Source organism: Lacerta agilis, chromosome 1 (assembly GCF_009819535.1).
Source record: "Lacerta agilis isolate rLacAgi1 chromosome 1, rLacAgi1.pri, whole genome shotgun sequence".
Taxonomy (NCBI): Eukaryota; Metazoa; Chordata; class Lepidosauria; order Squamata; family Lacertidae; genus Lacerta; species Lacerta agilis.
In genome coordinates, this window is record NC_046312.1 from 5,714,011 (window position 1) to 5,738,036 (window position 24,026).

Sequence of the window (24,026 nt, forward strand, 5' to 3'; positions counted from 1 at the left end):
ACAAGATGAATTTCAACAGGCAGAAATGCAAAGTACTACACTTGGGCAAAAAAAATGAAAGGCACAAATACAGGATGGGTGACACCTGGCTTGAGAGCAGTACATGTGAAAAGGATCTAGGAGTCTTGGTAGACCACAAACTTGACAAGAAAGAAGATTCCACCTAAACATTAGGAAGAACTTCCTGACAGTGAGAGCTGTTTGGCAGTGGAATTTGCTACCAAGGAGTGTGGTGGAGTCTCCTTCTTTGGAGGTCTTGAAGCGGAGGCTTGACAGCCATCTGTCAGGAATGCTTTGATGGTGTTTCCTGCTTGGCAGGGGGTTGGACTGGATGGCCCTTGGGGTCTCTTCCAACTCTAGGATTCTATGATTCTATGAGTGCTCAGTGAACGGTTGTGGTTTGACTGTCAGACTAAGACCTGGGAGACCAGGGTTCAAATCCCCCCTCGGCCATGAAGCTCACTGGGTCACCTAAGGGCCAGTCACTCACTCTCAGCCTAACCTACCTCGCAGGGTTGTTGTGAGCATAAAAATGGGGAGGGGGAAAGAAAATGATGCACGGCACCCTGAGCTACTTGGAGGAAAAGTGGAATATAAATGAAAAACTAAATCGACAAATAAATCTTAGCTTATTTGGACAAGTGGTGTTACGTTTTCAGCCTACAGCTTTCAGGATTCCTGATGCCCTTGCAGGAAACAGAGACTGGTAAATAGGATGGCCAGGGCATATATTTTGGTTACCCTAAAGTTTCATTCCTCTGATTCCTGAAGAAGGGGAAATTCTGGCAAGTTTGCATTTTCAGCTGGCTGCCACAATCAGATGCTGCTCTGGCAGCAGGAGGAGAAGCTTTTTTTGACCTTCAGACTCTGCATTCTGGAGCATTTGCTGCCGCTGTGGATTTTTTTTTCTGCAGGCAGCACAGAACTTCTGCAGCCTCGATCCAGTGTTTCTTTTGGCTGTTTCTGTGCCACTGCAGTGAGCTAGTTTGGGCAGGCCCAGGTTCTGGCAGCGGCCAGCTGCTTTGACAGAAATGTCCCCAAATGAAAAATCCCAAAACACTGAGAAAGTGTCATTGCAGGAGGAGAACCTCGATCACGCAGCTGTAGAGATGGCAATCCCTGCCATCTGTCTCCCTCTAGCTTTCCGGAGGGGAGGCAGGATGATCAATGGAGACCATGTGGGTGTGAGGATATTGGAGCATAAGACGCACAGGTCTGGGAAAGGAAATGGGCCGGTGCAAGCTGAATCGGCAAAGAATTACGGATTGCGAGAGACAGCAGGACTGCCTGAGGTCCCCTGATTTTATAATCGCAGAAAACGAGAAATAAGTTGCTGCCCCGGCAGCATACCTCTATTTTCTTGAATCCAGAAACACAAGAAGGGCCTTTACTCTCGCCCGAAGTTCGGCGGTGCCCTTGCCGGTTCTGGAAGGATCCTTCTGAAAAGTCCCATATGACCAGAGACTTTGCCCTGAACATTTATGTTTTTGATGCTCCTTTTATGATGAGGTATGAGAGACTTCAGAGAAGTGTGACTGGCCCAAGGTCACCCAGCAGCTGCAGGTGGAGAAGCGGAGACGCGAACCCGGTTCACCAGATTACGAGTCTACCGCTCTTAACCGCTACAGCACACTGGCGACCAAAGCAGTTTCTGTGCCAAAACCGGGCCTAAACCCCAACTGGAATGGACCTAGGAAATCCTCCAAATACATTTTAAAAATAATAAAAAATGAATTAAAGAAGGGTGCTCTAAATGCACCCAGCTTTCCCTAAATATTTTGTCTTCTTCTGTGTTTCCCACCCCACACCCACCAGGCATTACTCCTGGGGCAGCAACATCCTTCCACGAAGCGGGTGCCGTGCTTCTCCCGGCTGTGACGCAAGGCGACTTTATCACCCAGCAAACCGCAGGGCCGGAGAGGGTGATGGAGGGAGAAACACCAACAGTTTTCAGAATCTCCCAGCTGCCAGAAGACTCTGTGGCTGCTGCTTCCCCCCTTGCCACCCGTTTGCCTGTTCTTAAAACACCAGATGCAAAAGGTTGGTGGGCTCTTCTTTCTTTCTTCTTTCATGTCTCCTTAATAATAATATTACTTTTATTATTTATACCCCGCCCATCTGGCTGGGTTGCCCCAGCCACTCTGGGCTAGCTTCCAATGCGTGGATGACAAACCAGTTACAGGTGGGTAGCCGTGTTGGTCTGCCATAGTCAAAACAAAACAAAATAAAAAATTCCTTCCAGTAGCACCTTAGAGACCAACGAAGTTTGTTCTTGGTATGAGCTTTCGTGTGTATGCACACTTCTTCAGAGAAGATGTTTATCCCCTAGCTGTGGATTACCGCATCGTATCTGAGCTTTTGCACAATTTACGCTAGTTTAACCTTGGCAAACATGTCCAGACAAGGTAGGTAGCCGTGCTGGTCTGCCATAGTCAAAACAAACAAACAAACAAAAAAAGTAGCACCTTAGAGACCAACTAAGTTTGTCTCAAAGTAGCTGTCTTACTACAAAGGAATTTCAGAAATAGACTGGAAAGAGAAGTTGCTGAATTGCAACTAATTACCATACTTAAAACCATGGAGAGGCCTGGTCTGAACAAAGACATTGGATTCTTATCTCATTATACATGACAAAGCGGTGCTGGTATCTGAAGAAGTGTGCATGCACACGAAAGCTCATACCAAGAACAAACTTAGTTGGTCTCTAAGGTGCTACTGGAAGGAATTTTTAATTTTATTTTGTTAAAGCTATCTTTAGCCATCTCACCCCTTGCTTTTTCCTGTAAAACCAATTGCAGTCGTTAACAGTCGTCAACAGGTTTTCCACACCTATCAGCCAATCACCCATTCCCACCACCCTTCTGAGTAATACCCCTCCCCACTCCCTCACTATATTTAAGGGTCTGGTGACTTCCGTTTCAGTGTATCTGAAGAAGTGTGCATGCACACGAAAGCTCATACCAAGAACAAACTTAGTTGGCCTCTAAGTTGCTACTGGAAGGAATTTTTTATTTTGTTATGATAAACCAGCAAACATTAAAAAACCCAAAAACTTTTTGATACCTGGTACAGCCCACAGCTTGCATGCAGAAATTCCCAGGCCTGACGGTTGGCCTTTCCAGGTGAAAAAAGATCTCAGGTAGGAGGTGTGATGGCTGCCTCTCTGCCTGACCGAATCCCTGGAGTGCTGCTAGCAGCCAGCTCGAACCAGGTCCGGGAAACCTCAGGCCTGCAAGTCAGGTGTGGCCCTCCAGACCTCTCTGTTTGGCCCTCAAAACACTTCCCAGGCCCAGGGGCGAATGAAGGCGTCATGACACCCGGGGCGGGACGTCACTACGTAGGGCGCATGTGTGGTGTTGCTACGTACGACGCATGCGCTGTACGTAGGGATGCCACACATGCGCTGTACATAGCGCTTTGCTGTCGGGATCCTCTGCAATGGAGGGATCCCACCGCTGTCCCTACGGTGCTCGAGCGGTGCTGGCGGCAAACAACTACGTACAGCGCATGGGCGTTGCTGCTACATACAGCGCATGCGCTGTACATAGCGTTTTGCTGCTGGTGCCGGGATCCTCTGCTTGTGGCGGAACCAGGGTGCCTTCTTGTCACCCCCCCCCCCCAGACATGCCACCAGGATTGTAAACCCCCCCCCCGCCCCTTCATTGTGATGCCACTGCCCAGACCATGAACTTCCTTAGTGCTTCTGTGTAACTAGATGTGCCCCCCAAGCTGGGATCATGCCTCCTGCGTCCCTGGAAGGTGGATAGAGATGTTCTGTGCCAAAGGAAGAAGTCAGAGTCGCATCCAGTGCTTTGGTTCGCTCCTGAGACCCCAGTGACACTGCACATCAGGGAATGTGGCTTTAGGGCTGGGCGAGGCTTCCCACCCCAGGGAATGCATCAGGGATGGGCTGTAGCTCAGAGCTAGAGCATCTGCTTCGCGTGCTGAAAGTCCCCTGGTTCAGTCCTCGGCATCTCCAGGGAGGGCTGGGGATGTCTCCTGTCTGATAATTTATTATCTATACCTCGCCCATCTGGCTGGGTTTCCCCTGCCACTCTGGGCAGTTCCCAACAGAATATTAAAAACACAAAAGACATCAAACATTAAAAACTTCCCTAAACAGGGCTGCCTTCAAATGTTTTGTAAGTCTGATAGTTGTTTATTTCCGTGACATCTGATGGCAGGGCGTTCCACTGGGTGGGTGCCACTACCGAGAAGGCCCTCTGCCTGGTTCCCTGTAACCTCACTTCTTGCAGGGAGGGAACCACCAGAAGGCCCTCGGAGCTGGACCTCAGTGTCCGGGCTGAACGATGGAGGTGGAGACGCTCCTTCTGGTATACTGGGCTGAGGCCGTTTAGGGCTTTAAAGGTCAGCACCAACACTTTGAATTGTGCTTGGAAACGTCCTGGGAGCCAATGTAGGTCTTAGGAATGGCTTAGGGAGCTGGGTATGTTTAGCCTGGAGAAGAGAAGGTTAAGGGGCGATATGATAGCCGTGTTCAAATATATAAAATGATGTCATCTAGAGGAGGATGAAAGGTAGTTTTCTGCTGCTCCAGAGAAGCAGACACGGAGCAATGGATTCAAACTACAAGAAAGAAGATTCCACCTAAACATTAGGAAGAACTTCCTGACAGTGAGAGCTGTTCGGCAGTGGAATTTGCTACCAAGGAGTGTGGTGGAGTCTCCTTCTTTGGAGGTCTTTAAGCGGAGGCTTGACAGCCATCTGTCAGGAATGCTTTGATGGTGTTTCCTGCTTGGCAGGGGGTTGGACTGGATGGCCCTTGTGGTCTCTTCCAACTCTATGATTCTATGATTCTTTCAGGACCGGTGTTATATGGTCTCGGCAGCCACTCCCAGTCACCAGTCTAGCTGCCGCATTCTGGATTAGTTGTGGTTTCTGGGGCACCTTCAAAGGTAGCCCCACGGAGAGCACATTGCAGTAGTCCAAGCAGTGCAGACAATATTGTATAGCCAGTCACCAGGCCTTCCATGCATGCTGAAAGACTTCAATTCATTTGGACTTCCTTCTTTGGTTCTGTAGAGCAATTAGGATGCCTCCAACTCTGATTCTGTGAATAAACAAACAAATGAACGAACAGCAACAATATTAGGAAGAACTTTCTGACAGTAAGAGTTTTTTTTTTACAGTGGGACAGACTCCCTTGAGAGGTCACCTGTCATGGATGCTCTAGTTGAGATTCCTGCATTGCACAGGGTTAGACTAGATGACTTTCGGGGTCCCTTCCAACTCTATGATCCTGCGCAAGAGGTTGTTTCCTACCTCTGCCAATAATCAATATTCCGTCCCCACCGAGCATGCTCAGTTCTTGTTGGGCTGTGGTTTTTTTTTTTTTGGGGGGGGGTGTTCCTCCCCTCACTCTTTTAGGTTTTTTCTCCTAAAGATTTTGTGGTACTTCTGCAAGTCTAGAGGTCCCCGCCACCTGCTGATAACCGCCTCTTGTGGGTGCGTGGCACAGCGAGCCAGATCCTTATATTCTGTGCCCCTCCTGCGCTACCTTTGACAGGTGCCAATCATCTTAGCATCCCGATGATGTCATGTGAACCATTTTCCTTTCCCTGCACAGTTTGAGATCCAGTGCAACTGCCAACTGCCAGCTGATTTTATGCACAGGCAGAAGTTCTGGCCTCTGCAGGAACTGCCCTGCACATATAGGATGTCATGCATAGGGCCGAATAAGGTGTCTGGTGCATCGGATTAGGCCCAAGGGCCAGAGTTTCTCCACCACTGATGTAGGATGTAGTCCTTCTGTTCTCACCTCCGGCTTCCACCTGCATGTTCCAAGCGGTGAAGGCAGAGGATCCAATTGAGTGCTGAGCTCGTATGCCGGCCCAGAGCCTTCCCCGGAGGTTCGGTTCGCTTTTCCTTGCGGTGCACGAAAACGGAACACTTTGGAGAGGGAAAATCAAGAAACCAAGAGGAGCATCTTTCTTACCGCGCTGCTAAAATATTAAAGGGGATGCATTTCTAATTGAGCTTGCTGGATGGAAGCAAACTAATTGCGTGGGGACCCTGACGGTAATCTGATAGCAATGGGCCCTTGGTGTGGCTCAGACCAGCTCCTTGGGATCACCACAAAGAAGACTTTGAAGGCATTCACACACACACACACACACACACACACACACACACACAGAGAGAGAGAGCTAGGTAATAGCCTCTACCAGGACTCATAGCTGCAGCGTGTGATTCCTGGTGCTTTTTGACCCCACTTTAGAGATACTTTTTTTGGCTCATTCCATGTTCTTTTGGCAGTTAACATTGTGTTTCCTGCATATAAAAGCAGAATCTGGTGTATTGCGTCCTACTACCCTATCAGCAACTTATCCTTTTGCTTGCCATAGAAGCAGTAAAGCGAGATGAGCGTGGCAACCCCAGAGTCGTCCACAACTGGACCTAACGGTCAGGGGTCCCTTTACCTTAATGCCGTTCAGTACGTGGGCCTCTGTTGTGCGCTGTGTTTACTCGACTGGTATATGCATATGCCTTTATTTTTATTTTTCGTGACTCATTGGTCCCGAATTTTTTTGCTCCCTGTTCCAGCCATTTTGGGATGGCAGCCACGGCGCTTTTATCAAGATACGTGTGCCGGCAGCTCATTCTTTATCCCCCCCCCCTCGAAAAAAGCACCACTCAAATCACTAAAGGAAATTAAAAGAAGATAAATGCCGCAAACAAATGTTCTGGCTGGCTGCTCCTCAGAAGAGAATGCCAGACTAGGCAGGACGGCTCGGCCTGAACCAGGACGACTGACTCATGATGATGACAAATCCTTTGGGAGAATACTTTGTTCCTAAACTCTAGTAAGGCATAAAGTTGCCTTAGTTAATAGCATCTGTGGGATGTAATCTACTGAGAGCAATCAAGTACAACATTCCTTGTAATGCTAGAGAAGACATGCGGGGCAATGTTTGGTCCAGCCAGTCGAAAACGTCTTGTCTCCTCCTGGCTGGAGCATCCTTCCTTTGCATGTGACTAGAGGTGGGCGTGACCTTACCTGTCCAGGTAACAAAAGGACAAGTCACGCAGCACGCTCTCCCTCTTTTCCACTTCCTTCTTCGTTTGACCAGCTTCTTAGCTAGGACTGCTCTGCTAGCTTCTCATCTAGCAGAAGCACTACCCCATATGGGGTAGGTCCACTTGTACCTATTTGTAACTAAGTCTGCCTTCAGGAATCCAACTGTGAACTGACATGAGTAAACTTCTTTTATTGACTTTGAATAAGATTGTCGCGTCTTTATTTTTTTAAGAGCGATTGAAGGGAACTTACCGGGAACGTACAATTCAATAAATACTGAGTTGTATTGTCTCTGCTGTGCTTGTATGAAAGGGGAATGTAAACTCTGCTGCATAAAGAAACTTGCTAGCGCAGGTTAGGAAGGATATTAATAAACAACATAACCTTTCCTGCCACCCTGAACATTCCCACAGCATCCTCCCTGGACGTTGCTTGTGAGTGATGCTCCGGGGCTACTTTGTGCTCATTATCCATGTGGCTGTTGGGCACACACCAATCTCCTGTTTTCTCTTCCTCTTGCACAGGGTCCGTCACTGCCCTTAGTGGAGAGGAGGAGGAAGATGTTTCTGTTGCCAGCTCTCCTGCAACTCTGGGGGACCAGAGAGCGCAGGCTGAAGGGATTCTGGGCGCAACCGAAGCCATGACAGTTCCGCCGACCTTGGCGTCCTTGACGAAGAGGACCACTGTCCCAGCCACGCGCCGGATCACCACGGCTGCAACCTATGAGCTGGATAGGCTGGAATCAGAAGGTATCTATGTTACGGCCTCGGATCTCAGCGCCAGACCACCTGCTCTATACGTGCAGAAAGTACCGGGTTCAATCCCCATTAGCACCTGCAGGTAGGGCTGGGAGAGACCCTCCTGCCTGAAACCCTGGAGAGCCACTGCCAGCCAGTGTAGACCGGTGTTTCGCAAACTTGGGTTCCCCAGCTACGGTTGGACTACAACTCCCATGATCCCTGCTAGCTGGGGATGATGGGGGTTGTAGTCCAACCACAGCTGGGGACCTAAGTTTGAGAAACACTAGGTAGGCAACGCTCAGTCTGGTGGGCCACTGGTTTGGCTTCGGTATACGGAAGCTTATCATGTTCCCAGGTCCAGTACAATCGCAGTTAACTTGTGCGTTTCGGCTTTGCACCGGTTGAAATTGCCCAGATTAAATGCACAAAAGACGGTGAGCTGAAGAGCTCTTTTTGCGCTGAGTTTTCCTGGCGTGGAAAGAGCTTTTGAACTCTCCTCCTTGCTTACTATGCAAGTCCAGCTCAACGCAGGGGCACTGGGATGCTCTCGCGAGATCTCACAGGAGCTCGGACAGCCCCTTTGAGATCTCGCGAGAGGAGCATCTCAGAGCCCCTGTGCTTAAAAGCTCTCTGCTTTGCTTTGGAGGTAAAGGCCACTCAGAATGCTGGCTTTGGAAGGTAAGGATGCCCTGACCAGGACGGGACAGTAGTGCTTACATCTTGTACACAGAAGGTGCACACGGTCAGACCCTGATATCTCCATCTGAACGGATTGGGGAGTACCGTATTTTTCGCTCCATAAGACACACTTTTTTCCTCCTAAAAAGTAAGGGGTAATATCTGTGTGTCTTATGGAGCGAATGGTAGTCCCTGGAGCTGAATTGCCCAGGGGCCAAAAGAGGATTATGCTTTTTATTTTACAAAGAGAAAAGGGGGTGTTGAAAGGACCCCGCTCAGCAGCTGATCAGCAAGAGATTGGGAGGGAGATAAGAGTCCCAGCTCCCTTTCAGCCCCGCCCTCCTTTGTTAAATGTGCTGCAGAGGGAGGTTGTTTGTTTCCCCAGCGACATGTGACTGGCTGATTAGATTATCTACCTGGAAACTGTAGAAAAGGCTCCCTTTCCTTTAGATGCTGCAGAAATGTGAGTTGAACCCCATAAAAATGTGGCTTTTCCTCTTTGCTTTTCTCCCTTTGCAAAAGGAGCTTTGCTCTTCCCCCTTTGCAAAAAAGCTGCAAAACTTTTAGCTGATCCTCAAAAAAACAGGGCTTTTAGAGGAGGAAACCCAGAAATTTTTTTCCCCCTGGGTTTCCTCCTCTAAAAACGAGGTGCGCCCTATGGTCTGGTGCGCCCTATGGAGCGAAAAATACGGTAGCTGATGGAAAATACATCTGTTGGTTAATGTATGGAGAAGTGATGGATATTTGTCGAAGGACCCTGTGTGAGAGGCAGCGAAGAAGAAATCTCCCAGCATGGGAGGATGGGATAAGAAATGGAAGCTCCCAGGTGAGAGCTGGCAGGGCCCACCTTCCTCTGTGTGGAACAAGTTAAGATTTATCAAGAGGTGTGGGATGTAGCTGTTAATGATAAATCGACATGTGCCATTAAGGTAAGACGGGGAATATGCAGGAGAAATGATTTTGAGGAGATATGGAAGGTGTTTGTAGAATTTGTACTGTTAAAACGGAAAGGGGGTCAAACCACCGCGAGAGGTGTTGAAATTTTGGGAGGTTGGTTAGTTACAATGGAATGGTCTTGGTGGTGGGGTGCCTATTTTTATTCTTACTTATTTATTATTATTAAATAAAAGAGTAATAATAAAAAAATAAAAAGTTAATATTTATCTGCGAAAGAGGATTTCCCCCACCTCTTTTAATGTTTTTGCTTAGATTAGTTGCTCATTTACTGTAATATATTAGGAAAGGTCTTAATAAAAATTTATATTAATAAAGGGATTTAACAGGAATTAAAGTAGAAGAACCAGCTGGATCAGGCCAGTGGCCCCTCTAGTGCAGCATCCTGTTCTCACAGAGGCCAACTAGATGCCTCTGAGAAACCCAAGCACAAAAAACCTCTCTTGCTTTCCAACCGTGGAGGGATAGGATAGCCCTCCTGGCTAGTAGCCATGGGCAGCTTTGTCCTCCCTGATTTCGTCCAGCCCACTTGTCCATCCAGGTTGGTGGCCATCACTGCCTCCTGAGGGAGGGAGCTCCATAGTTCAACTATGCACAGCATTCCTAGTTTTACCGAACCACCATTCGGCTCTACCCAGTTGAGTCTTCTTCTTGTCCTTCTTTGGCGATCCCTCGTAGCCGAGTAAGACTGTCTTCCATGAACACGGTCTTAAAAGTGAGTCCGTAGGTGACTGTGGAGGCCAATTCTGGATCCACACGTCCTTCCATTGTGGGGACATAGGTTTCTGGGTGGGAGTTGATCACGGTGTGGATTTGCCAAGCTTGCCTTCCTCTTAGCACGTTTCTCCCTTGCGTCCTGACTTTGAGCATCTTCAAAACCCTTTGGTCAAGGCTGTTCTCCAACTGGAGCTCTCGCAGGCCAGTGTTCCCAGTTGTCGGTGTTTATACTACATTTTTTTACAATTGCCTTGAGAGAGTCTTTTGTTGACCACCAACATTACGCTTTCCATTTTTGAGTTCGGAATAGAGTAGTTGCTTTGGAAGACGATAATCAGGCATCTGCACAACACGACCAGCCCAACGAAGTTAATGTTGAAGAATCTTCGCTTCAACATGGGTGATCTTTGCTTCTTCCAGTAGACTGGCATTAGTTTGCCTGTCTTCCCAAGTGATGTGTACATTTTTTGGAGACACCAGTGATGGAATCTTTCGAGGAGTTGGAGATGGCGTTTATATGTGGTCCATGTTTTGCATGCGCACGAAAGCTCATACCAAGAACAAACTTAGTTGGTCTCTAAGGTGCTACTGGAAGGATTATTTTTATTTTTTATTTTGTTTTGAGTAAGGTTGGTAGTACAATAGCTTTGTAAACAAGCAGTTGAGTAGAACTGGGGTAGCCAGGGTGGAAACCTGTTGTGGTCCACAACTCCCACCCCCCGAAAACTGTGGCCATGTTGGCTGCAGCGGCAGCCTGAAACATCTGGAGGGCACTGAGTTGGGGAAGGCTGAGCCCAGTTCCTGCTCTTTGTGGCTGTGCTACATCAGCTCTTGTTTACAACATGTTCACCAGAGCAGTGTTATGAAAGCTGTTACCTGCCTGGGTCCTAGTGGGACAGATGGACTATGAATCATGGAGAGAGAGAGAGAAAAAAATATGACGTTCCAATTATGATTTTCCTTGCTTGAGGGTAAGACTGGACTTGTTTCCTGGTTGTTCTTCCAATTAGCAATCACTCTTTGGACTGGGCTGCAGGCTTGTTCCTTTGATATAATAACCAGCATCCCATTTGGGCTTTTATAATTAATGTGCTAACAGGCTTCTGAGCAGGATTTGTTCCAAGGACTGGTTTCTCCCAAGCAACTTATTAAGAACTGCTGCAGCCTAGTGGGTGGTTTGTGGCTGTCTGTGTGTGTTTGTGTGTGTGTGTGTGTGTGTGTGTGTGTGTGTGTGTTTTGGAAGCAGTAATGCTTCTGAAAACTGTTGCTGGAAACATTGGGAAGGGAGCGTGGCTGGGGAAACCCAGCCAGATGGGCGGGGTATAAATAATAATTAATAATAATAATAATAATACTTTTGAATTATGGTGCTGGAGGAGACTCTTGAGAGTCCCATGGACTGCAAGAAGATCAAACCTATCCATTCTAAAGGAAATCAGCCCTGAGTGCTCACTAGAAGGACAGATCCTGAAGTTGAGGCTCCAGTACTTTGGCCACCTCATGAGAAGAGAAGACTCCCTGGAAAAGACCCTGATGTTGGGAAAGATGGAGGGCACAAGGAGAAGGGGACGACAGAGGATGAGATGGTTGGACAGTGTTCTCAAAGCTACTAACATGAGTTTGGCCAAACTGCGGGAGGCAGTGAAGGATAGGCGTGCCTGGCGTGCTCTGGTCCATGGGGTCACGAAGAGTCGGACACGACTGAACGACTGAACAACAACAACAACAACAACAACAACAACAACAACAACAATAATAATAATTAGCGTGCTATTGTAACTTGGGTCCTGGGTTTGGACTTTCCATCAGGGCCATTGAATTTGAAAATTAAAAAAGAACAAGAACCCATAATAAACAAACAACAAACAAAAAGCATCTGGATAGGGTTGTCTAAACAAAAATGTTTTCAGTAGGCGCTGGGTGGCGCTGGGGTCTAAACTACTGAGCCTCTTGGGCTTGCTGATCAGAAGGTTGGCGGTTCGAATCCCCGCAATGGGCTGAGCTCCCGTTGCTCTGTCCCAGCTCCTGCCAACCTAGCAGTTCGAAAGCATACCAGTGCAAGTAGATAAATAGGTACCGCTCCGGCGGGAAGGTAAACGGCGTTTCCGTGCACTCTGGTTTCCGTCACGTTGTTTCGTTGCGCCAGAAGCGGTTTAGTTCTTCTGGCCACATGACCTGGAAAGCTGTCTGTGGGCAAACGCCGGCTCTCTGGCCTGAAAGTGAGATGAGCGCCGCAACCCCATAGTTGCCTTTGACTGGACTTAACCGTGCTGGGGTCCTTTACCTTTCACCTTTTACATGTACCTGTGTGATGTCAGTAGCTGAATGTTGGGCTTGAATCCTGCTTGTAGGTTTCCCATCTTGCTAGTGACTGCGGGAACAGGATTCTGGACTAGATGGGCCATTGCCCTGATCCACCCGCAGTGCTGATCTTTTACAGTTGTGAAAGATCAGCAGTGCAAGGGTTGAACACATCAAATGACACCTCACCCCTCTCCGGCCTAGAATTCTGCAGGTTGGTGGGTTTGGCAGAGGTTTAGCAGTCATGCAGCAAATGGGGGAAATAAAACTCGGCATGTCCAACATATTTTTGTGTAAACAAAATAGGAAATTCTTTCCAGTAGCACCTTAGAGACCAACTGAGTTTGTTCTTGGTATGAGCTTTCGTGTGCATGCACACTGTGTGTGTATCTAAATAACCTCAGCATGGGGAATTCTGCCACTTAAAAACACCTCCTTTATCTTGACGCAGGAATTAAGATACAGAAGTGTTGACAATTTGTATTTTAAAATCTTTGTTCCTGCCTCTAGGGCAGGGGTCCCCAAACTAAGGCCCGGGGGCCGGATACGGCCCAATCACTTTCTAAATCTGGCCCACGGATGGTCTGGGAATCAGCGTGTTTTTACATGAGTAGAATGTGTCCTTTTAAAAAAAAATGCATCTCTGGGTTCTTTGTGGGGCCTGCCTGGTGTTTTCACATGAGTAGAATGTTTGCTTTTATTGAAAATGCACCTCTGGGTTATTTGTGGGGCATAGGAATTCGTTCATTTCCCCCCCCAAAAAATATAGTCCGGCCCCCCAAAAGGTCTGAGGGACAGTGGACCGGCCCCCTGCTGGAAAAGTTTGCTGACCCCTGCTCTAGGGCATTGTGCATTTAAAGGAAAAGTGTGTGACCAAAGCAGTAAGAGAATCGTCAGGAATTAACACTACATTGCATACCCAAATTACCACCCCTGTATTAGGGTACCCAGCGGCGGAGGAAGCCTTTTGGCTGCCTGGGGCGGCAGCACGGAGGCACCCCCCTGGGGGCGGGGGGCATCGTGACGTCAGACGGACTGTGCATGCGCGGAAATGCCGCGCATGCCCAGTCCACCTGGCCTGGCGCTGCTGCTCCTGTGGCGACTGGGCAAGCCGCTGAGCGAGCGTCGGGTCGTGGGGCTGCTCCAGCCATCTATAAAGCAGTATGGACGGGTGCCGGGCGCCGGGCCTCGGTTTGGGGAGGGGCCGCCGAGTGTCACCCCCCCTCCCCTGGAACTCGGGACGCCCCACCCCCTACGCCCCGCCCTTCCTACGCCACTGCGGGTACCCAGGTGAAAAAGTGGTTCTCCACCTGTTGCAATTCCACACCAGTCAAATATGCACAATTCTCTGTCACCTTGAGCTGTGCTCCAAACATTCTTATTACAATTTATATTCAGTAGGAGCCATTGGCAAATAAATTGCTGTATTTGTATTATTCCAAAGTGACCAAATAGCTGCTCCTCACAGAGGATTAGGTGTATGTTCAGCACCGGGGGAACCTGTGCAGCTCCCATCATCACCAGCCAACGCAGCCCAGTGATCATGGATGATGGGTGTTGTAGTCCAACAACATATTGTGAACCGCACCGAGATCTATGGATGAATGGTGGTATATACTTTAAACAAACAAACAAACAAATGTTGGGGGGGGTGTGCACAGGTGTCTCCCCCTCCCATTTCTACATGAATCTCTCTCAACAGAGGCTTTCCCGTGGGGCCTTCCGATTTTTCTTTAAAAAAAAAAGCTATAAAAGTAAGAACGTTTTTGTTCTGAATGCAAATAATTGGGAGGGAGATGCATGTATATGAAGAGAAAAGAATTAAGGCCATGTGAGCCCTAATTACAAACTGTTTTCCAAAAAGCAAACATTCTGCTGATTCTCTGCCGTGCTGTTGAAAATGAAAATGAGTTTGCAAAGAAGGTTGTTTGGCTCAGCAAACTTCTACCTTCTCTCTCTCTCTCTCTCTCTCACTCTCTCCCCCCCCCCCCCTGCATTTTCGAACAGCACCCAAAGAAACCCAAACTTGCGTGAAAGGCAGGGTCTTGTGTGATACATGAAAACTGCCTGATACTGAATCAGACCGTTGTTTAATCTTGCTCAGTACTGTCTGCACTGACCGGCAGCAGCTCTCTAGGGTGTCAGGCAGGGAATATTTCCCAGCCCTACCCGGAGATGCCATTGAAGATTGACCTTCTGCAGTGAGCCAAATAGGAATTTGAACCCTGGCCTCCCAGATTCTCCTCTGACGCTCTAACCACAATACCACACAGCCCCTCATCTGGCGAATAACCCTTGCATACAAATCCGAGTGAACACACAAGCTTTGTGGCGAGAAAATCAGGACTAATATTCAGTGAAGTAGGTTGTTTTAAGGAACCTTTGGCTCAGTCGGTAGAGCACGAGACTCTTAATCTCAGGTTTGTGGGTTCGAGACCCACATTGGGCCAAAGGTTTCCTGCGTTGGACTAGGAAACCCTCTTGGTCCCAGCATCCGGTTCCGATTTTGTTGGATTTCTGCCTGCAGTTAGGTGAAGACAACCTCTGCGCTGGCAAAACTTTTTCTCTCGAAGACTGCACTGCTTCCTGGTGACCAAGAGATGGCAGTGTTTCCTATTGTTTCTGAGAAATTTAACCCAGAAGCAGAGCATTAGGGCAAAATGTTTTAGGAATCATAGAATCATAGGATCATAGAATCGTAAGGGTTGGAAGGCACCCCGAGGGTCATCTAAGCCCAACCCCCTGCAATGCAGGAATATGCAGCTGCCCCATACGGAGAATCGAACCTGCAACCTTGGAGTTATCAGCACCAAGCTCTAACCGGCTGAGCTGTCCATTGGCCCCAAATGGTAGGCAGTGTGGTTTTGCAGCAACCCACAACTTCCCAATGAGACTTCCCCATGACTGTGATTCCTGCCTCTTTTTTGTTCCCTTGGGGGCGTTCCTCAGCTGGAGGCCCCCCCCCCCCAACTCCTTGGCATCCAGCCAAGCCAGCCATGACAGGGGCTAGTTGCCATTGGTAGCACGAAGAAGAAGAAGAAGAAGAAGAGCTTGGATTTGATATCCCGCTTTATCGCTATCCGAAGGAGTCTCCAAGCGGCTCACATTCTCCTTTCCCTTCCTCCCCCACAACAAACACTCTGTGAGGTGAGTGGGGCTGAGAGACTTCAGAGAAGTGTGACTAGCCCAAGGTCACCCAGCAGCTGCATGTGGAGGAGCGGGGACGCGAACCCGGTTCACCAGATTACGAGTCTCTCACTCTTAACCACTACACCACACTGGCTGTCATAGATAGATAGATAGATGATAAAGAGTTTGGATTTGATATCCCGCTTTATCCCTACCCGAAGGAGTCTCGAAGAGGCTAACATTCTCCTTTCTCCTCTCCCTTCCTCCCCCACAACAAACACTCTGTGAGGTGAGTGGGGCTGAGAGACTTCAGAGAAGTGTGACTAGCCCAAGGTCACCCAGCAGCTGCATGTGGAGGAGCGGGGAAGCGAACCCGGTTCACCAGATTACGAGTCTACCGCTCTTAACCACCACACCACACTGGCTCTGCATGCAATGATGTTAAATGTGTCATTGCATCAATACGCCTGGTGTTTTGTTCTTAAATGGGAGCAGCCGCACAGCCCTCCCCGAGCAGGGTCAGGTCTGCAGTTTAAGCCTTTCCCTCCATGTGACCCTGATTAAAACAACAACAACACAATAATCTCCAGGGTGGGCTCCTCCATGGAGGAAATGGCTACTAGCTATTTACGATGGCTTGGCTCGGCTTCCACAGTCGGAAGCCCCCAAGAGCAGTTGCTGGAAGGAATCGCAAGAGAGGAGAGTGCCCTTCCTTCCCCATGTGTCCCGCTTCTGGGCTTCCCAGAGGTATCTGATTGGCCACTGAGAGCAGGATACTGGACCTGATGGGGCATTGGTATGGCCCAGAAATACTTATGTTCTTCCTGGGGGGCTTCTCCCTGCAGATTTATCCTGCAATATGTCAGATTTAGGAGCTTTTGGGTGAGATCCCATGGTCAGAAATACTGAAAGAGTTATTAAACTGCCTCTTAAAAAGACTTCTTTGGACCCGGCCAATATGGCCAACTATCGCCCAGTCTCAAATCTTCCATTCTTGGGCGAGGCGATTGAGCAGATGGTTGCTGAACAACTCCAGGCACGCCTGGAGGATGCGGACCATTTGGATCCCTCCCAGTCGGGATTCAGGCCTCACCATAGGACTGAAACTGCCTTGGTCGCACTGGTGGATGATCTCCGGCGGGCTAGGGACAAAGGTGAAATCTGTTTCCTAGTTCTGCTGGATCTCTCAGCGGCTTTTGACACCATCGACCATAACATCCTTCTGGACCGTCTAGAGGGGCTGGGAGCTGGGGGCACTGTTATCCAGTGGTTCCGCTCCTTCCTCCTGGGCTGTGGTGGTGGGGGATGAGTGTTCAGACCCCTGGGCTCTCACTTGTGGGGTGCCTCAGGGTTCCGTCCTCTCCCCCATGGATTTTAACATCTACGTGAAGAGATCACCAGGGGGTTTGGGCTGGGTGTCTACCAGTATGCGGACAATACCCAGCTCTACCTCTCTTTCAAATCGGAACCAGTGAAGATGGGGTATAAATATTATTATTATTATTATTATTATTATTATTATACCTGGATGCTGTCCAGGATTTCAAGCAGGGGACATTGCCAGCCCTGCCCGGAGGAGCCAGCGGGAATTGAACCTCAGCCTTTCCGCATGGATGCTGTTCCACTTTGCTGCGGCCATCCCTCTTGTGGACTCCGATTATACGAATGGACCGCTGTGTCTTTCTCAATATTGTGCTTGTTTTTTCTCTCTCCTGCCTGTCTAGAGGAAGAGGAGGAGGAGGAGGAGGAAGAGGAGGAGGAGGAGGAAGAGGAAGAGGAGCCGGAGGAGGAAGAAGATGAGGAAGACGATGGCAACGAAGAGGAGAGGGACCCAAATTTGATGGAAGAAAGCTTGGACGAGGACGCCAACCTGTCCAGCTTCACTCTTCCTGGGGAGACGTCTCAGGAACCCCTGGAAGGGCTCGAGAACCCAGCCGGGGAGCTCTCTGGGGTCTCCTACCAAGTGCCGAGCGCCATCGAATGGGAACAACAGAACCAAGGGCTAGGTAAGCAAAAATGCCTTCTCTGCGGCGGCGGGCGAGTTTTGCGGCAGCGATCCCTAGAAAGTTTGCAGGGCGTGGGTGGGATCCATTCTCGCAAACTGAACACCCGCACCCCAAAACCCAGTTGTAAATGTTTCAGGCAGAAGCTCAAAGTTAAGCCAGATGTTTGGCTCTGTAGGTGACCGACACCCTATTTTGCACCCGGACTGAAACGCCGTTCCAATTTAGGGAATTTGACATGCTGCAGTCTTTGCCTTGCACCGGGGCCACATTACAGGTTTTTGGAGCCTGTTCTTTGGGGGTTCGGGGTTGGGGAAGGCATCTAAATATGGCTGGGCAAACCTGTCCATTCCAGCCCATCATTTCCCCTTGTTTTTTTAAAATATTAAACCATGCTTCTAGTCCTCATGTTGGGTGTTTGTGCACAAGGCAGCAGCCAGGAAGGACTTCCAGTGTTTGGACCACTGTTCTGTTTGTTTTCATTTTCTCTTTCCTATTCCTCTTGTTTTCTCTTGGTATCTGCTGCTCCAGTGGATTTAAATTATGTGAAAGAAGAGTGCAACTAACGTATTTTCCGGCGTATAAGACGACCCCCAACTTTTCCAGTTAAAATATAGAGTTTGAGATATACTCAACCACAGATTCTCCACCCGGCGTATAAGACGACCCCCGACTTTCGAGAAGATTTTCCTGGATTAAAAAGTAGTTTTATATGCCAGAATATACAGTAAATTCAGAAGGGAAATTCTGACAGTAAGAGCTGTTCAATTGTGGGAAGGACTCCTCGGAGGTTTTTAAGCAGAGACTGGAGGGCCACCTGTCATGGATGCTGTAGCTGTGATTCCTGCATTGCAGGGGGTTGGACTAGATGACCCCCAGAAGCCATTCTAACTCTACAGTAACTGCATATGATTCTATTACTGCATTTCCCATTAGCTCCAGCCCAGCTCAGCTTTGTCCCCTGGCTCCAAATCATGGACTCTCTTCTACTTCTTCTTCTTCATTTGTCATGTATAAGGTACAAAATGTAGTGAAATAGCTCTAAGCACGCAGATCTGAGCTTGTAGCTAGGGGGCTCAGGCATGTCCTATCTAGGTGAGTTCACATGGCGAGAGAGAACAGAAAAAGGAGGAAACGTAACTTCCTTCCAGGTGAGGGGCGTGGCCTAATTGAGTCTAGGAATACACCTCTGTGGTCTTAACCCTTTCATGCATTAACTATCTCCGTGCCCTCTGGCTATATTTGACTACAATTTCCCACACGAGATTCAGAGCTTCTGAATGACTCATGAGATCTTAGTGGCACTTTCACCTTTTTGGAAGACCAAATTTTCATTTTCCTCCGCTCAGTTGCACAAACTCTGCTCTGGTTCGTTATCCCCCATTATCCCTTTGAATGTTAATGAATAGCTGTGGTTGTAATTGCAGCCTTGCTGGGAAATGTCACATTAACACCACTCTGTGTTTACAAAGCCCCAGCATTTCTCTAAACGGGGAAAGGTGGAATAATTACTGCTTTCACTCGGCCCCGTGATGGATATGTTAAAAGCCGGCACTCATGAGAGAGGAGCTTCCCTGTGATTAAGGGAACCAGAAAGTGTCTGTCAGAAGTCTGACACAATGCGTTGATAAATTGTTTTGCATGGTGTGCAGCCAGCATCCGATTAGGACCTGGGAGACAAGGGTTCGGCTCCCGCACTCAGCCGGGAAATTCATACGATGACCTTGAGCTATCGGGAGGAAGAGTGGGATTAATGTAACAATTAAATAAAAATAATAATAAAATCATAGAATTGTGGAATGCAGGAATGTGCAGCTGACCCATACAGGGATTGAACCTGCAACCTTGGTGTTATCAGGACTATGCTCTAACCCAGGGTTCATGTAAAATGTGGGAAGGTTTTCTACCACAGTTTTATTTGGTTGTCTTTGCTATTTAAAATGTGTGGTGTGTCTCCTCTCTCTCTCTCTCTCTCTCTCTCTCTCTCTCTCATCAGAAGGACATTAATCCAAATTGGGGAGGTTCAGTGGCGTAGCAAGGGGGGCAATGGGGGCGGGGCACCCTTTGTTCCAGGGGAGTGGGGTGACACTTGGCGGTCCCCTCCCGCCACTCCCCGCTGCCCGTGCTGCTCCATGGCTGGCCGGGGCAGCCCCATGAGCTGCTGCTTGCCCGGTGGCTTGCTCCGTCGCCGCGGGAGCAGCAGCGCCGGGCGGGATGCATACGAGTCGGCGCTGCTTCTCCCACGGCGACCGAGCGAACCACCGAGCGAGCGGTGGCCCGCGGGGCTGTTAGCAAACACCCCACTGGGGCAAGTTGTGAGACTGACCCCCCAGGTAGGGACGAAGCCTGGGTGCACTCCTGGCTACTCGAGTCCAGGGGCACACTGATATGTGATTGTTCCCCAGCGTGAAGAACAACACACACAAGCCATTAAGGCTAAACTATTTTATTGTAGATAAGATGCAGAGTGTGTCTCTGCTTGCCAGCTCAGTAAGTCAGAGCTGTGCATAATGCATCTAGCATCTCTCTCGAGCCAGAACTGAAAGTGAAAGTAAAGATATACAGTAACATCACATGGTTGAGAAAGCAGACAAAACAGCTGTCTTTCTCATGGGAAAAACACAAGTCATACCAGCTTCGCTGCTGCTTTTGCAGCTCAGTCCGTACAAATATCCTAACAGGGGCTGCCACTGCTCCCGCGGCGACCGACCGAGCCACCAAACGAGCGGCGGCCCGCGGGGATGGGGCAGCCCCATGCCCTGCTGCCTGCTTGGCGGGTCGCCTGGTCGCCGTGGCGCCGGAGCGGATGGACTGTGCATGCGCGGCATCTCCGCACATGCACAGCCCATCCCGGCACGCGTCATGACGTCACGACGCCCCGCCCCCGGTGGGGTGCCTTCCCACCACCTCCCTGGGCAGCGTGGAGGCTTCCTCCGCCACTGGGGAGGTTACTATTTCCCCTAAACCCTGTTAATCTTTTTAAAAGTCTTCATTGCAGCTTGCCATGGTTGATTCCATAAGTTATGGGCTTACGCTGCAGGCATGTCCAAAGTCTGTTTTGGGGGGCCTAATCCGGCCCGCTGGTCGATTTAATTTGGCCCCCGTGGCAGTATATGTCCTGGGGTAAAATCCCCCCCAAAAGCTCAGCAACTTCAATCCTAAAGAAAGCTCAACAACTCTGGTCGGCCCTCACGCATGTTCACTTCATCAAATCTGGCCCTCTGTGAAAAACGTTAGGGCACTCTTACGGCCTGGCGTTTTATCTGAGAGAACGAATTGTCTCCCTACAGCCTTATCCCTGTTCCAGGTACCACATAATACCAGTTCTGCATTTGTAAGAAATCGACCCCCACTTCTTCTTTTCCTCCAGAGATTTCCCTGCGAAAGCCTGCTCTTTGAAGCTCAATTGGAACAAACAGCAATCCGCAGAAAACCTGAGCGCTAAATGAATGAAGGCTAAATAGCGGGTTTTTGTGGGGGAAACGTGGGGCGCTGAATAACTGAATACTGGTCTACCTTAAAAAAAAAAGTCTAAGAAAGTCTGCTAACAGTAAACATCGAGGTAGCTTGTCATGTAGCTTTCTTTGTTGTGCCTCTAGCAAAATTCAGTTTTGTTCACGACCGTGTTGTAAATTAGGAATTTAGCATTTGGGTGTTTTTAAAATCGGCGACTGGCTGGTGCCTAGCCAAGATTTCACACTGTGCCGCATGTTGTTATGGCTAATGGCTCACAGAGTAACGCTGCACTGAACTGATCAAGAATAAAAAAAGCAGAGAGAAGAGAAAGTAATATTAATAAGGGACCTTTCTGTCTAACAAGGAATGATGGCTTTTGTGGATTAAATCTAAAGAGGTTTTTTTTTCTCTCCACAATTCCTCTTTCAGAAAGGGCACCTGCCTGGGGGTATTGAATAATAAGGAAACTGGTTTCAATTAAATTGATTAATTGGAGAATGGCAGTGACTAATACATTAAAATTTATTTCATCAGTTGACAGCCCTATTGGAAAATGGATGTTGGAAAGCTGAGTCACACCTAAGGAAAGCCGACAGGGATCATAGGTGTTTATAGGAATTGCAGATATTTTGTAGCCTGCCTTCTGTTCTTTCATTTGATTCCCCCCCCCCCAAAAGAGAAAACGTTATTGGCAATTAATTAAGTTACACAAGAAAAATTATGTGGCAAAGAAAGACTTCCAGTTGAAAAAGACAAAACTTGTTCCTATAGCTGCACATATAATTATAGACTCTCGTCTTCATTGGAAAAGAAGATCCCTATTAATATTCCGTGTACACAATTCATTATTGCAACAAATTATTAGATTTTGACCTGTGCAATCTCTGGAGTTGGGAGGATAGCTTCATGGTTCGTTTTCCTTACTTTCTCATGCTTACAAATATAGAAAATCTATTGCCTGCTTGAAGTCACCCAGTTCTTTTATTTCAACTCGGCAAGGCAGGTTCCTTGCCAATTTTCATTTTAGCAGACAAGGAGACCGAAAGCAAGGAAATGAGTCTGTGTTAGAGGAGGGTGTTTAACCTCCATTATCAGAATGAGCCTCTGTTGTTCACACTTGCATCCGAATGGCACGATAAAGCAATTATTATAGGCCTCTTCACCTCACTGGAGCCATGTGAGTGGTTGCCAGGGCTTTTTTTCGGCTGGAGCTCACGGGAACTCAGTTCTGGCACCTCTTTTTCTAAAAAAACAAAACAAAAAACATTGGTGCTTGCTGGCCAGCTCTTGGCACCCATCATTGCCACGGGGCTTGTCTCTTGTTCGTAAGCCAAAAAAAAAAAAAAAGGAACCCATTCCACAGGTGTGCAATTGCACCCGAGTAGGGATCCCAATGTTCTGCTCATTAAAAGGATCAAGCCTTCATTTCTTGCCTTTGTCCTTTAGTCGTTTAGTCGTGTCCGACTCTTCGTGACCCCATGGACCAGAGCACACCAGGCACTCCTGTCTTCCACTGCCTCCCGCAGTTTGCTCAGCTTCAAGAACACTGTCCAACCATCTCATCCTCTGTCGTCCCCTTCTCCTTGTGCCCTCCATCTTTCCCAGCATCAGGGTCTTTTCTAGGGAGTCTTCTCTTCTCATGAGGTGGCCAAAGTACTGGAGCCTCAGCTTCAGGATCTGTCCGTCCAGTGAGTACTCAGGGCTGATTTCATTAAGGATGGATAAGTTTAATCTTCTTGCAGTCCATGGGACTCTCAAGAGTCTCCTGCAGCACCATAATTCAAAAGCATCAATTCTTCGGCGATCAGCCTTCTTGATGGTCCAGCTCTCACTACCATACATCACTACTGGGAAGACCATAGCTTTAACTATACGGACCTTTGTTGGCAAGGTGATGTCTTTGCTTTTTAAGATGCTGTCTAGGTTTGTCATTGCTTTTCTCCCAAGAAGCGGGCGTCTTTTAATTTCGTGACTGCTGTCACCATCTGCAGTGATCTTTTCCTACACCTGGCTTATTAAAGCCAGATGGGGTGGGGAGACTGAATGGATTGGATGTGCAGCAAATGCACATCGGTCAATGTATGGGACAGCTGCACATTCCTGCATTACAGGGGGTTGGATAATAATAATATCATTAAATAAATAAATGAATAAATAAATAATTTATACCCCGCCCATCTGGCTGGGTTTCCCCAGCCACTCTGGATAGCTCCCAACAGAATATTAAAAACACGATAAAACATCAAACATTAAAAACTACCCTAAACAGGGCTGCCTTCAGGTGTCTTCTAAAAGTCAGATAGTTGTTTATTTCCTTGATGGGAGTGCATTACACAGGGCGGGCGCCACCAGAAAGCCCTCTGCCTGGTTCCCTGTAACCTCACTTCTTGCAGTGAGGGAACTGGCCAGAAGGCCCTTGGAGGTGGACCTCAGTGTCTGGGCTGGACGATAGAGGTGGCCATTTAGGGATTTAAAGATGATCCTTAGGGTCCCTTCCAACTACGTGAGTCGATGCCCCCCATCTGACTGGGTTGCCCCCAGCCACTCTGGGCAGCTTCCAGCAAATCAGAATGTCAAACACAGTCAAACATCACTGTGTCAGCAGTGGGGTTTGTGTGTGAGGTTTCAGTAGCCAAGGTATATATAGTGCCAAGGCCCACTGAGCCTCTTGGGCTTGCTGATCAGAAGGTTGGCGGTTCGAATCCCCGCGATGGGCTGAGCTGCCGTTGCTCTGTCCCAGCTCCTGCCAACCAGTGCAAGTACATAAATAGGTACCGCTGTGGCAGGAAGGTAAACGGCTGTCAGGAGTAGCCCAGCTACTCACCAGGAGAGGGAGAGAGGAAGCCCTGCTCAGGAGCAGGGCAGGGAGAGCTGCTCTTCAAGGGAAGAAAGCTCACGAAGCTATAGGGAACCTGAGCCCCTTTTGCATAGGGACTCCTCCTCCTCCTCCTCCTCCAGCTTATCACAGGAATTGTCTCCAAGCGAGGGAGCAGAGCAAGGGCTCCGTGA

General features: G+C 48.6%; 1 protein-coding gene across 1 annotated transcript in view; it reads left to right on the forward strand.

Moving 5' to 3' along the window:
- Positions 1-24,026, forward strand: part of ARMH4 (armadillo like helical domain containing 4) — a 40,454-nt gene that overhangs the window by 8,139 nt on the left and 8,289 nt on the right. Inside the window, exons 3-5 of the mRNA XM_033167874.1 lie at positions 1,816-2,040; positions 7,564-7,788; positions 17,283-17,564. Of these exons, the coding sequence (XP_033023765.1) occupies positions 1,816-2,040; positions 7,564-7,788; positions 17,283-17,564 (732 nt within the window). The remainder of the gene's footprint in view (positions 1-1,815; positions 2,041-7,563; positions 7,789-17,282; positions 17,565-24,026) is intronic.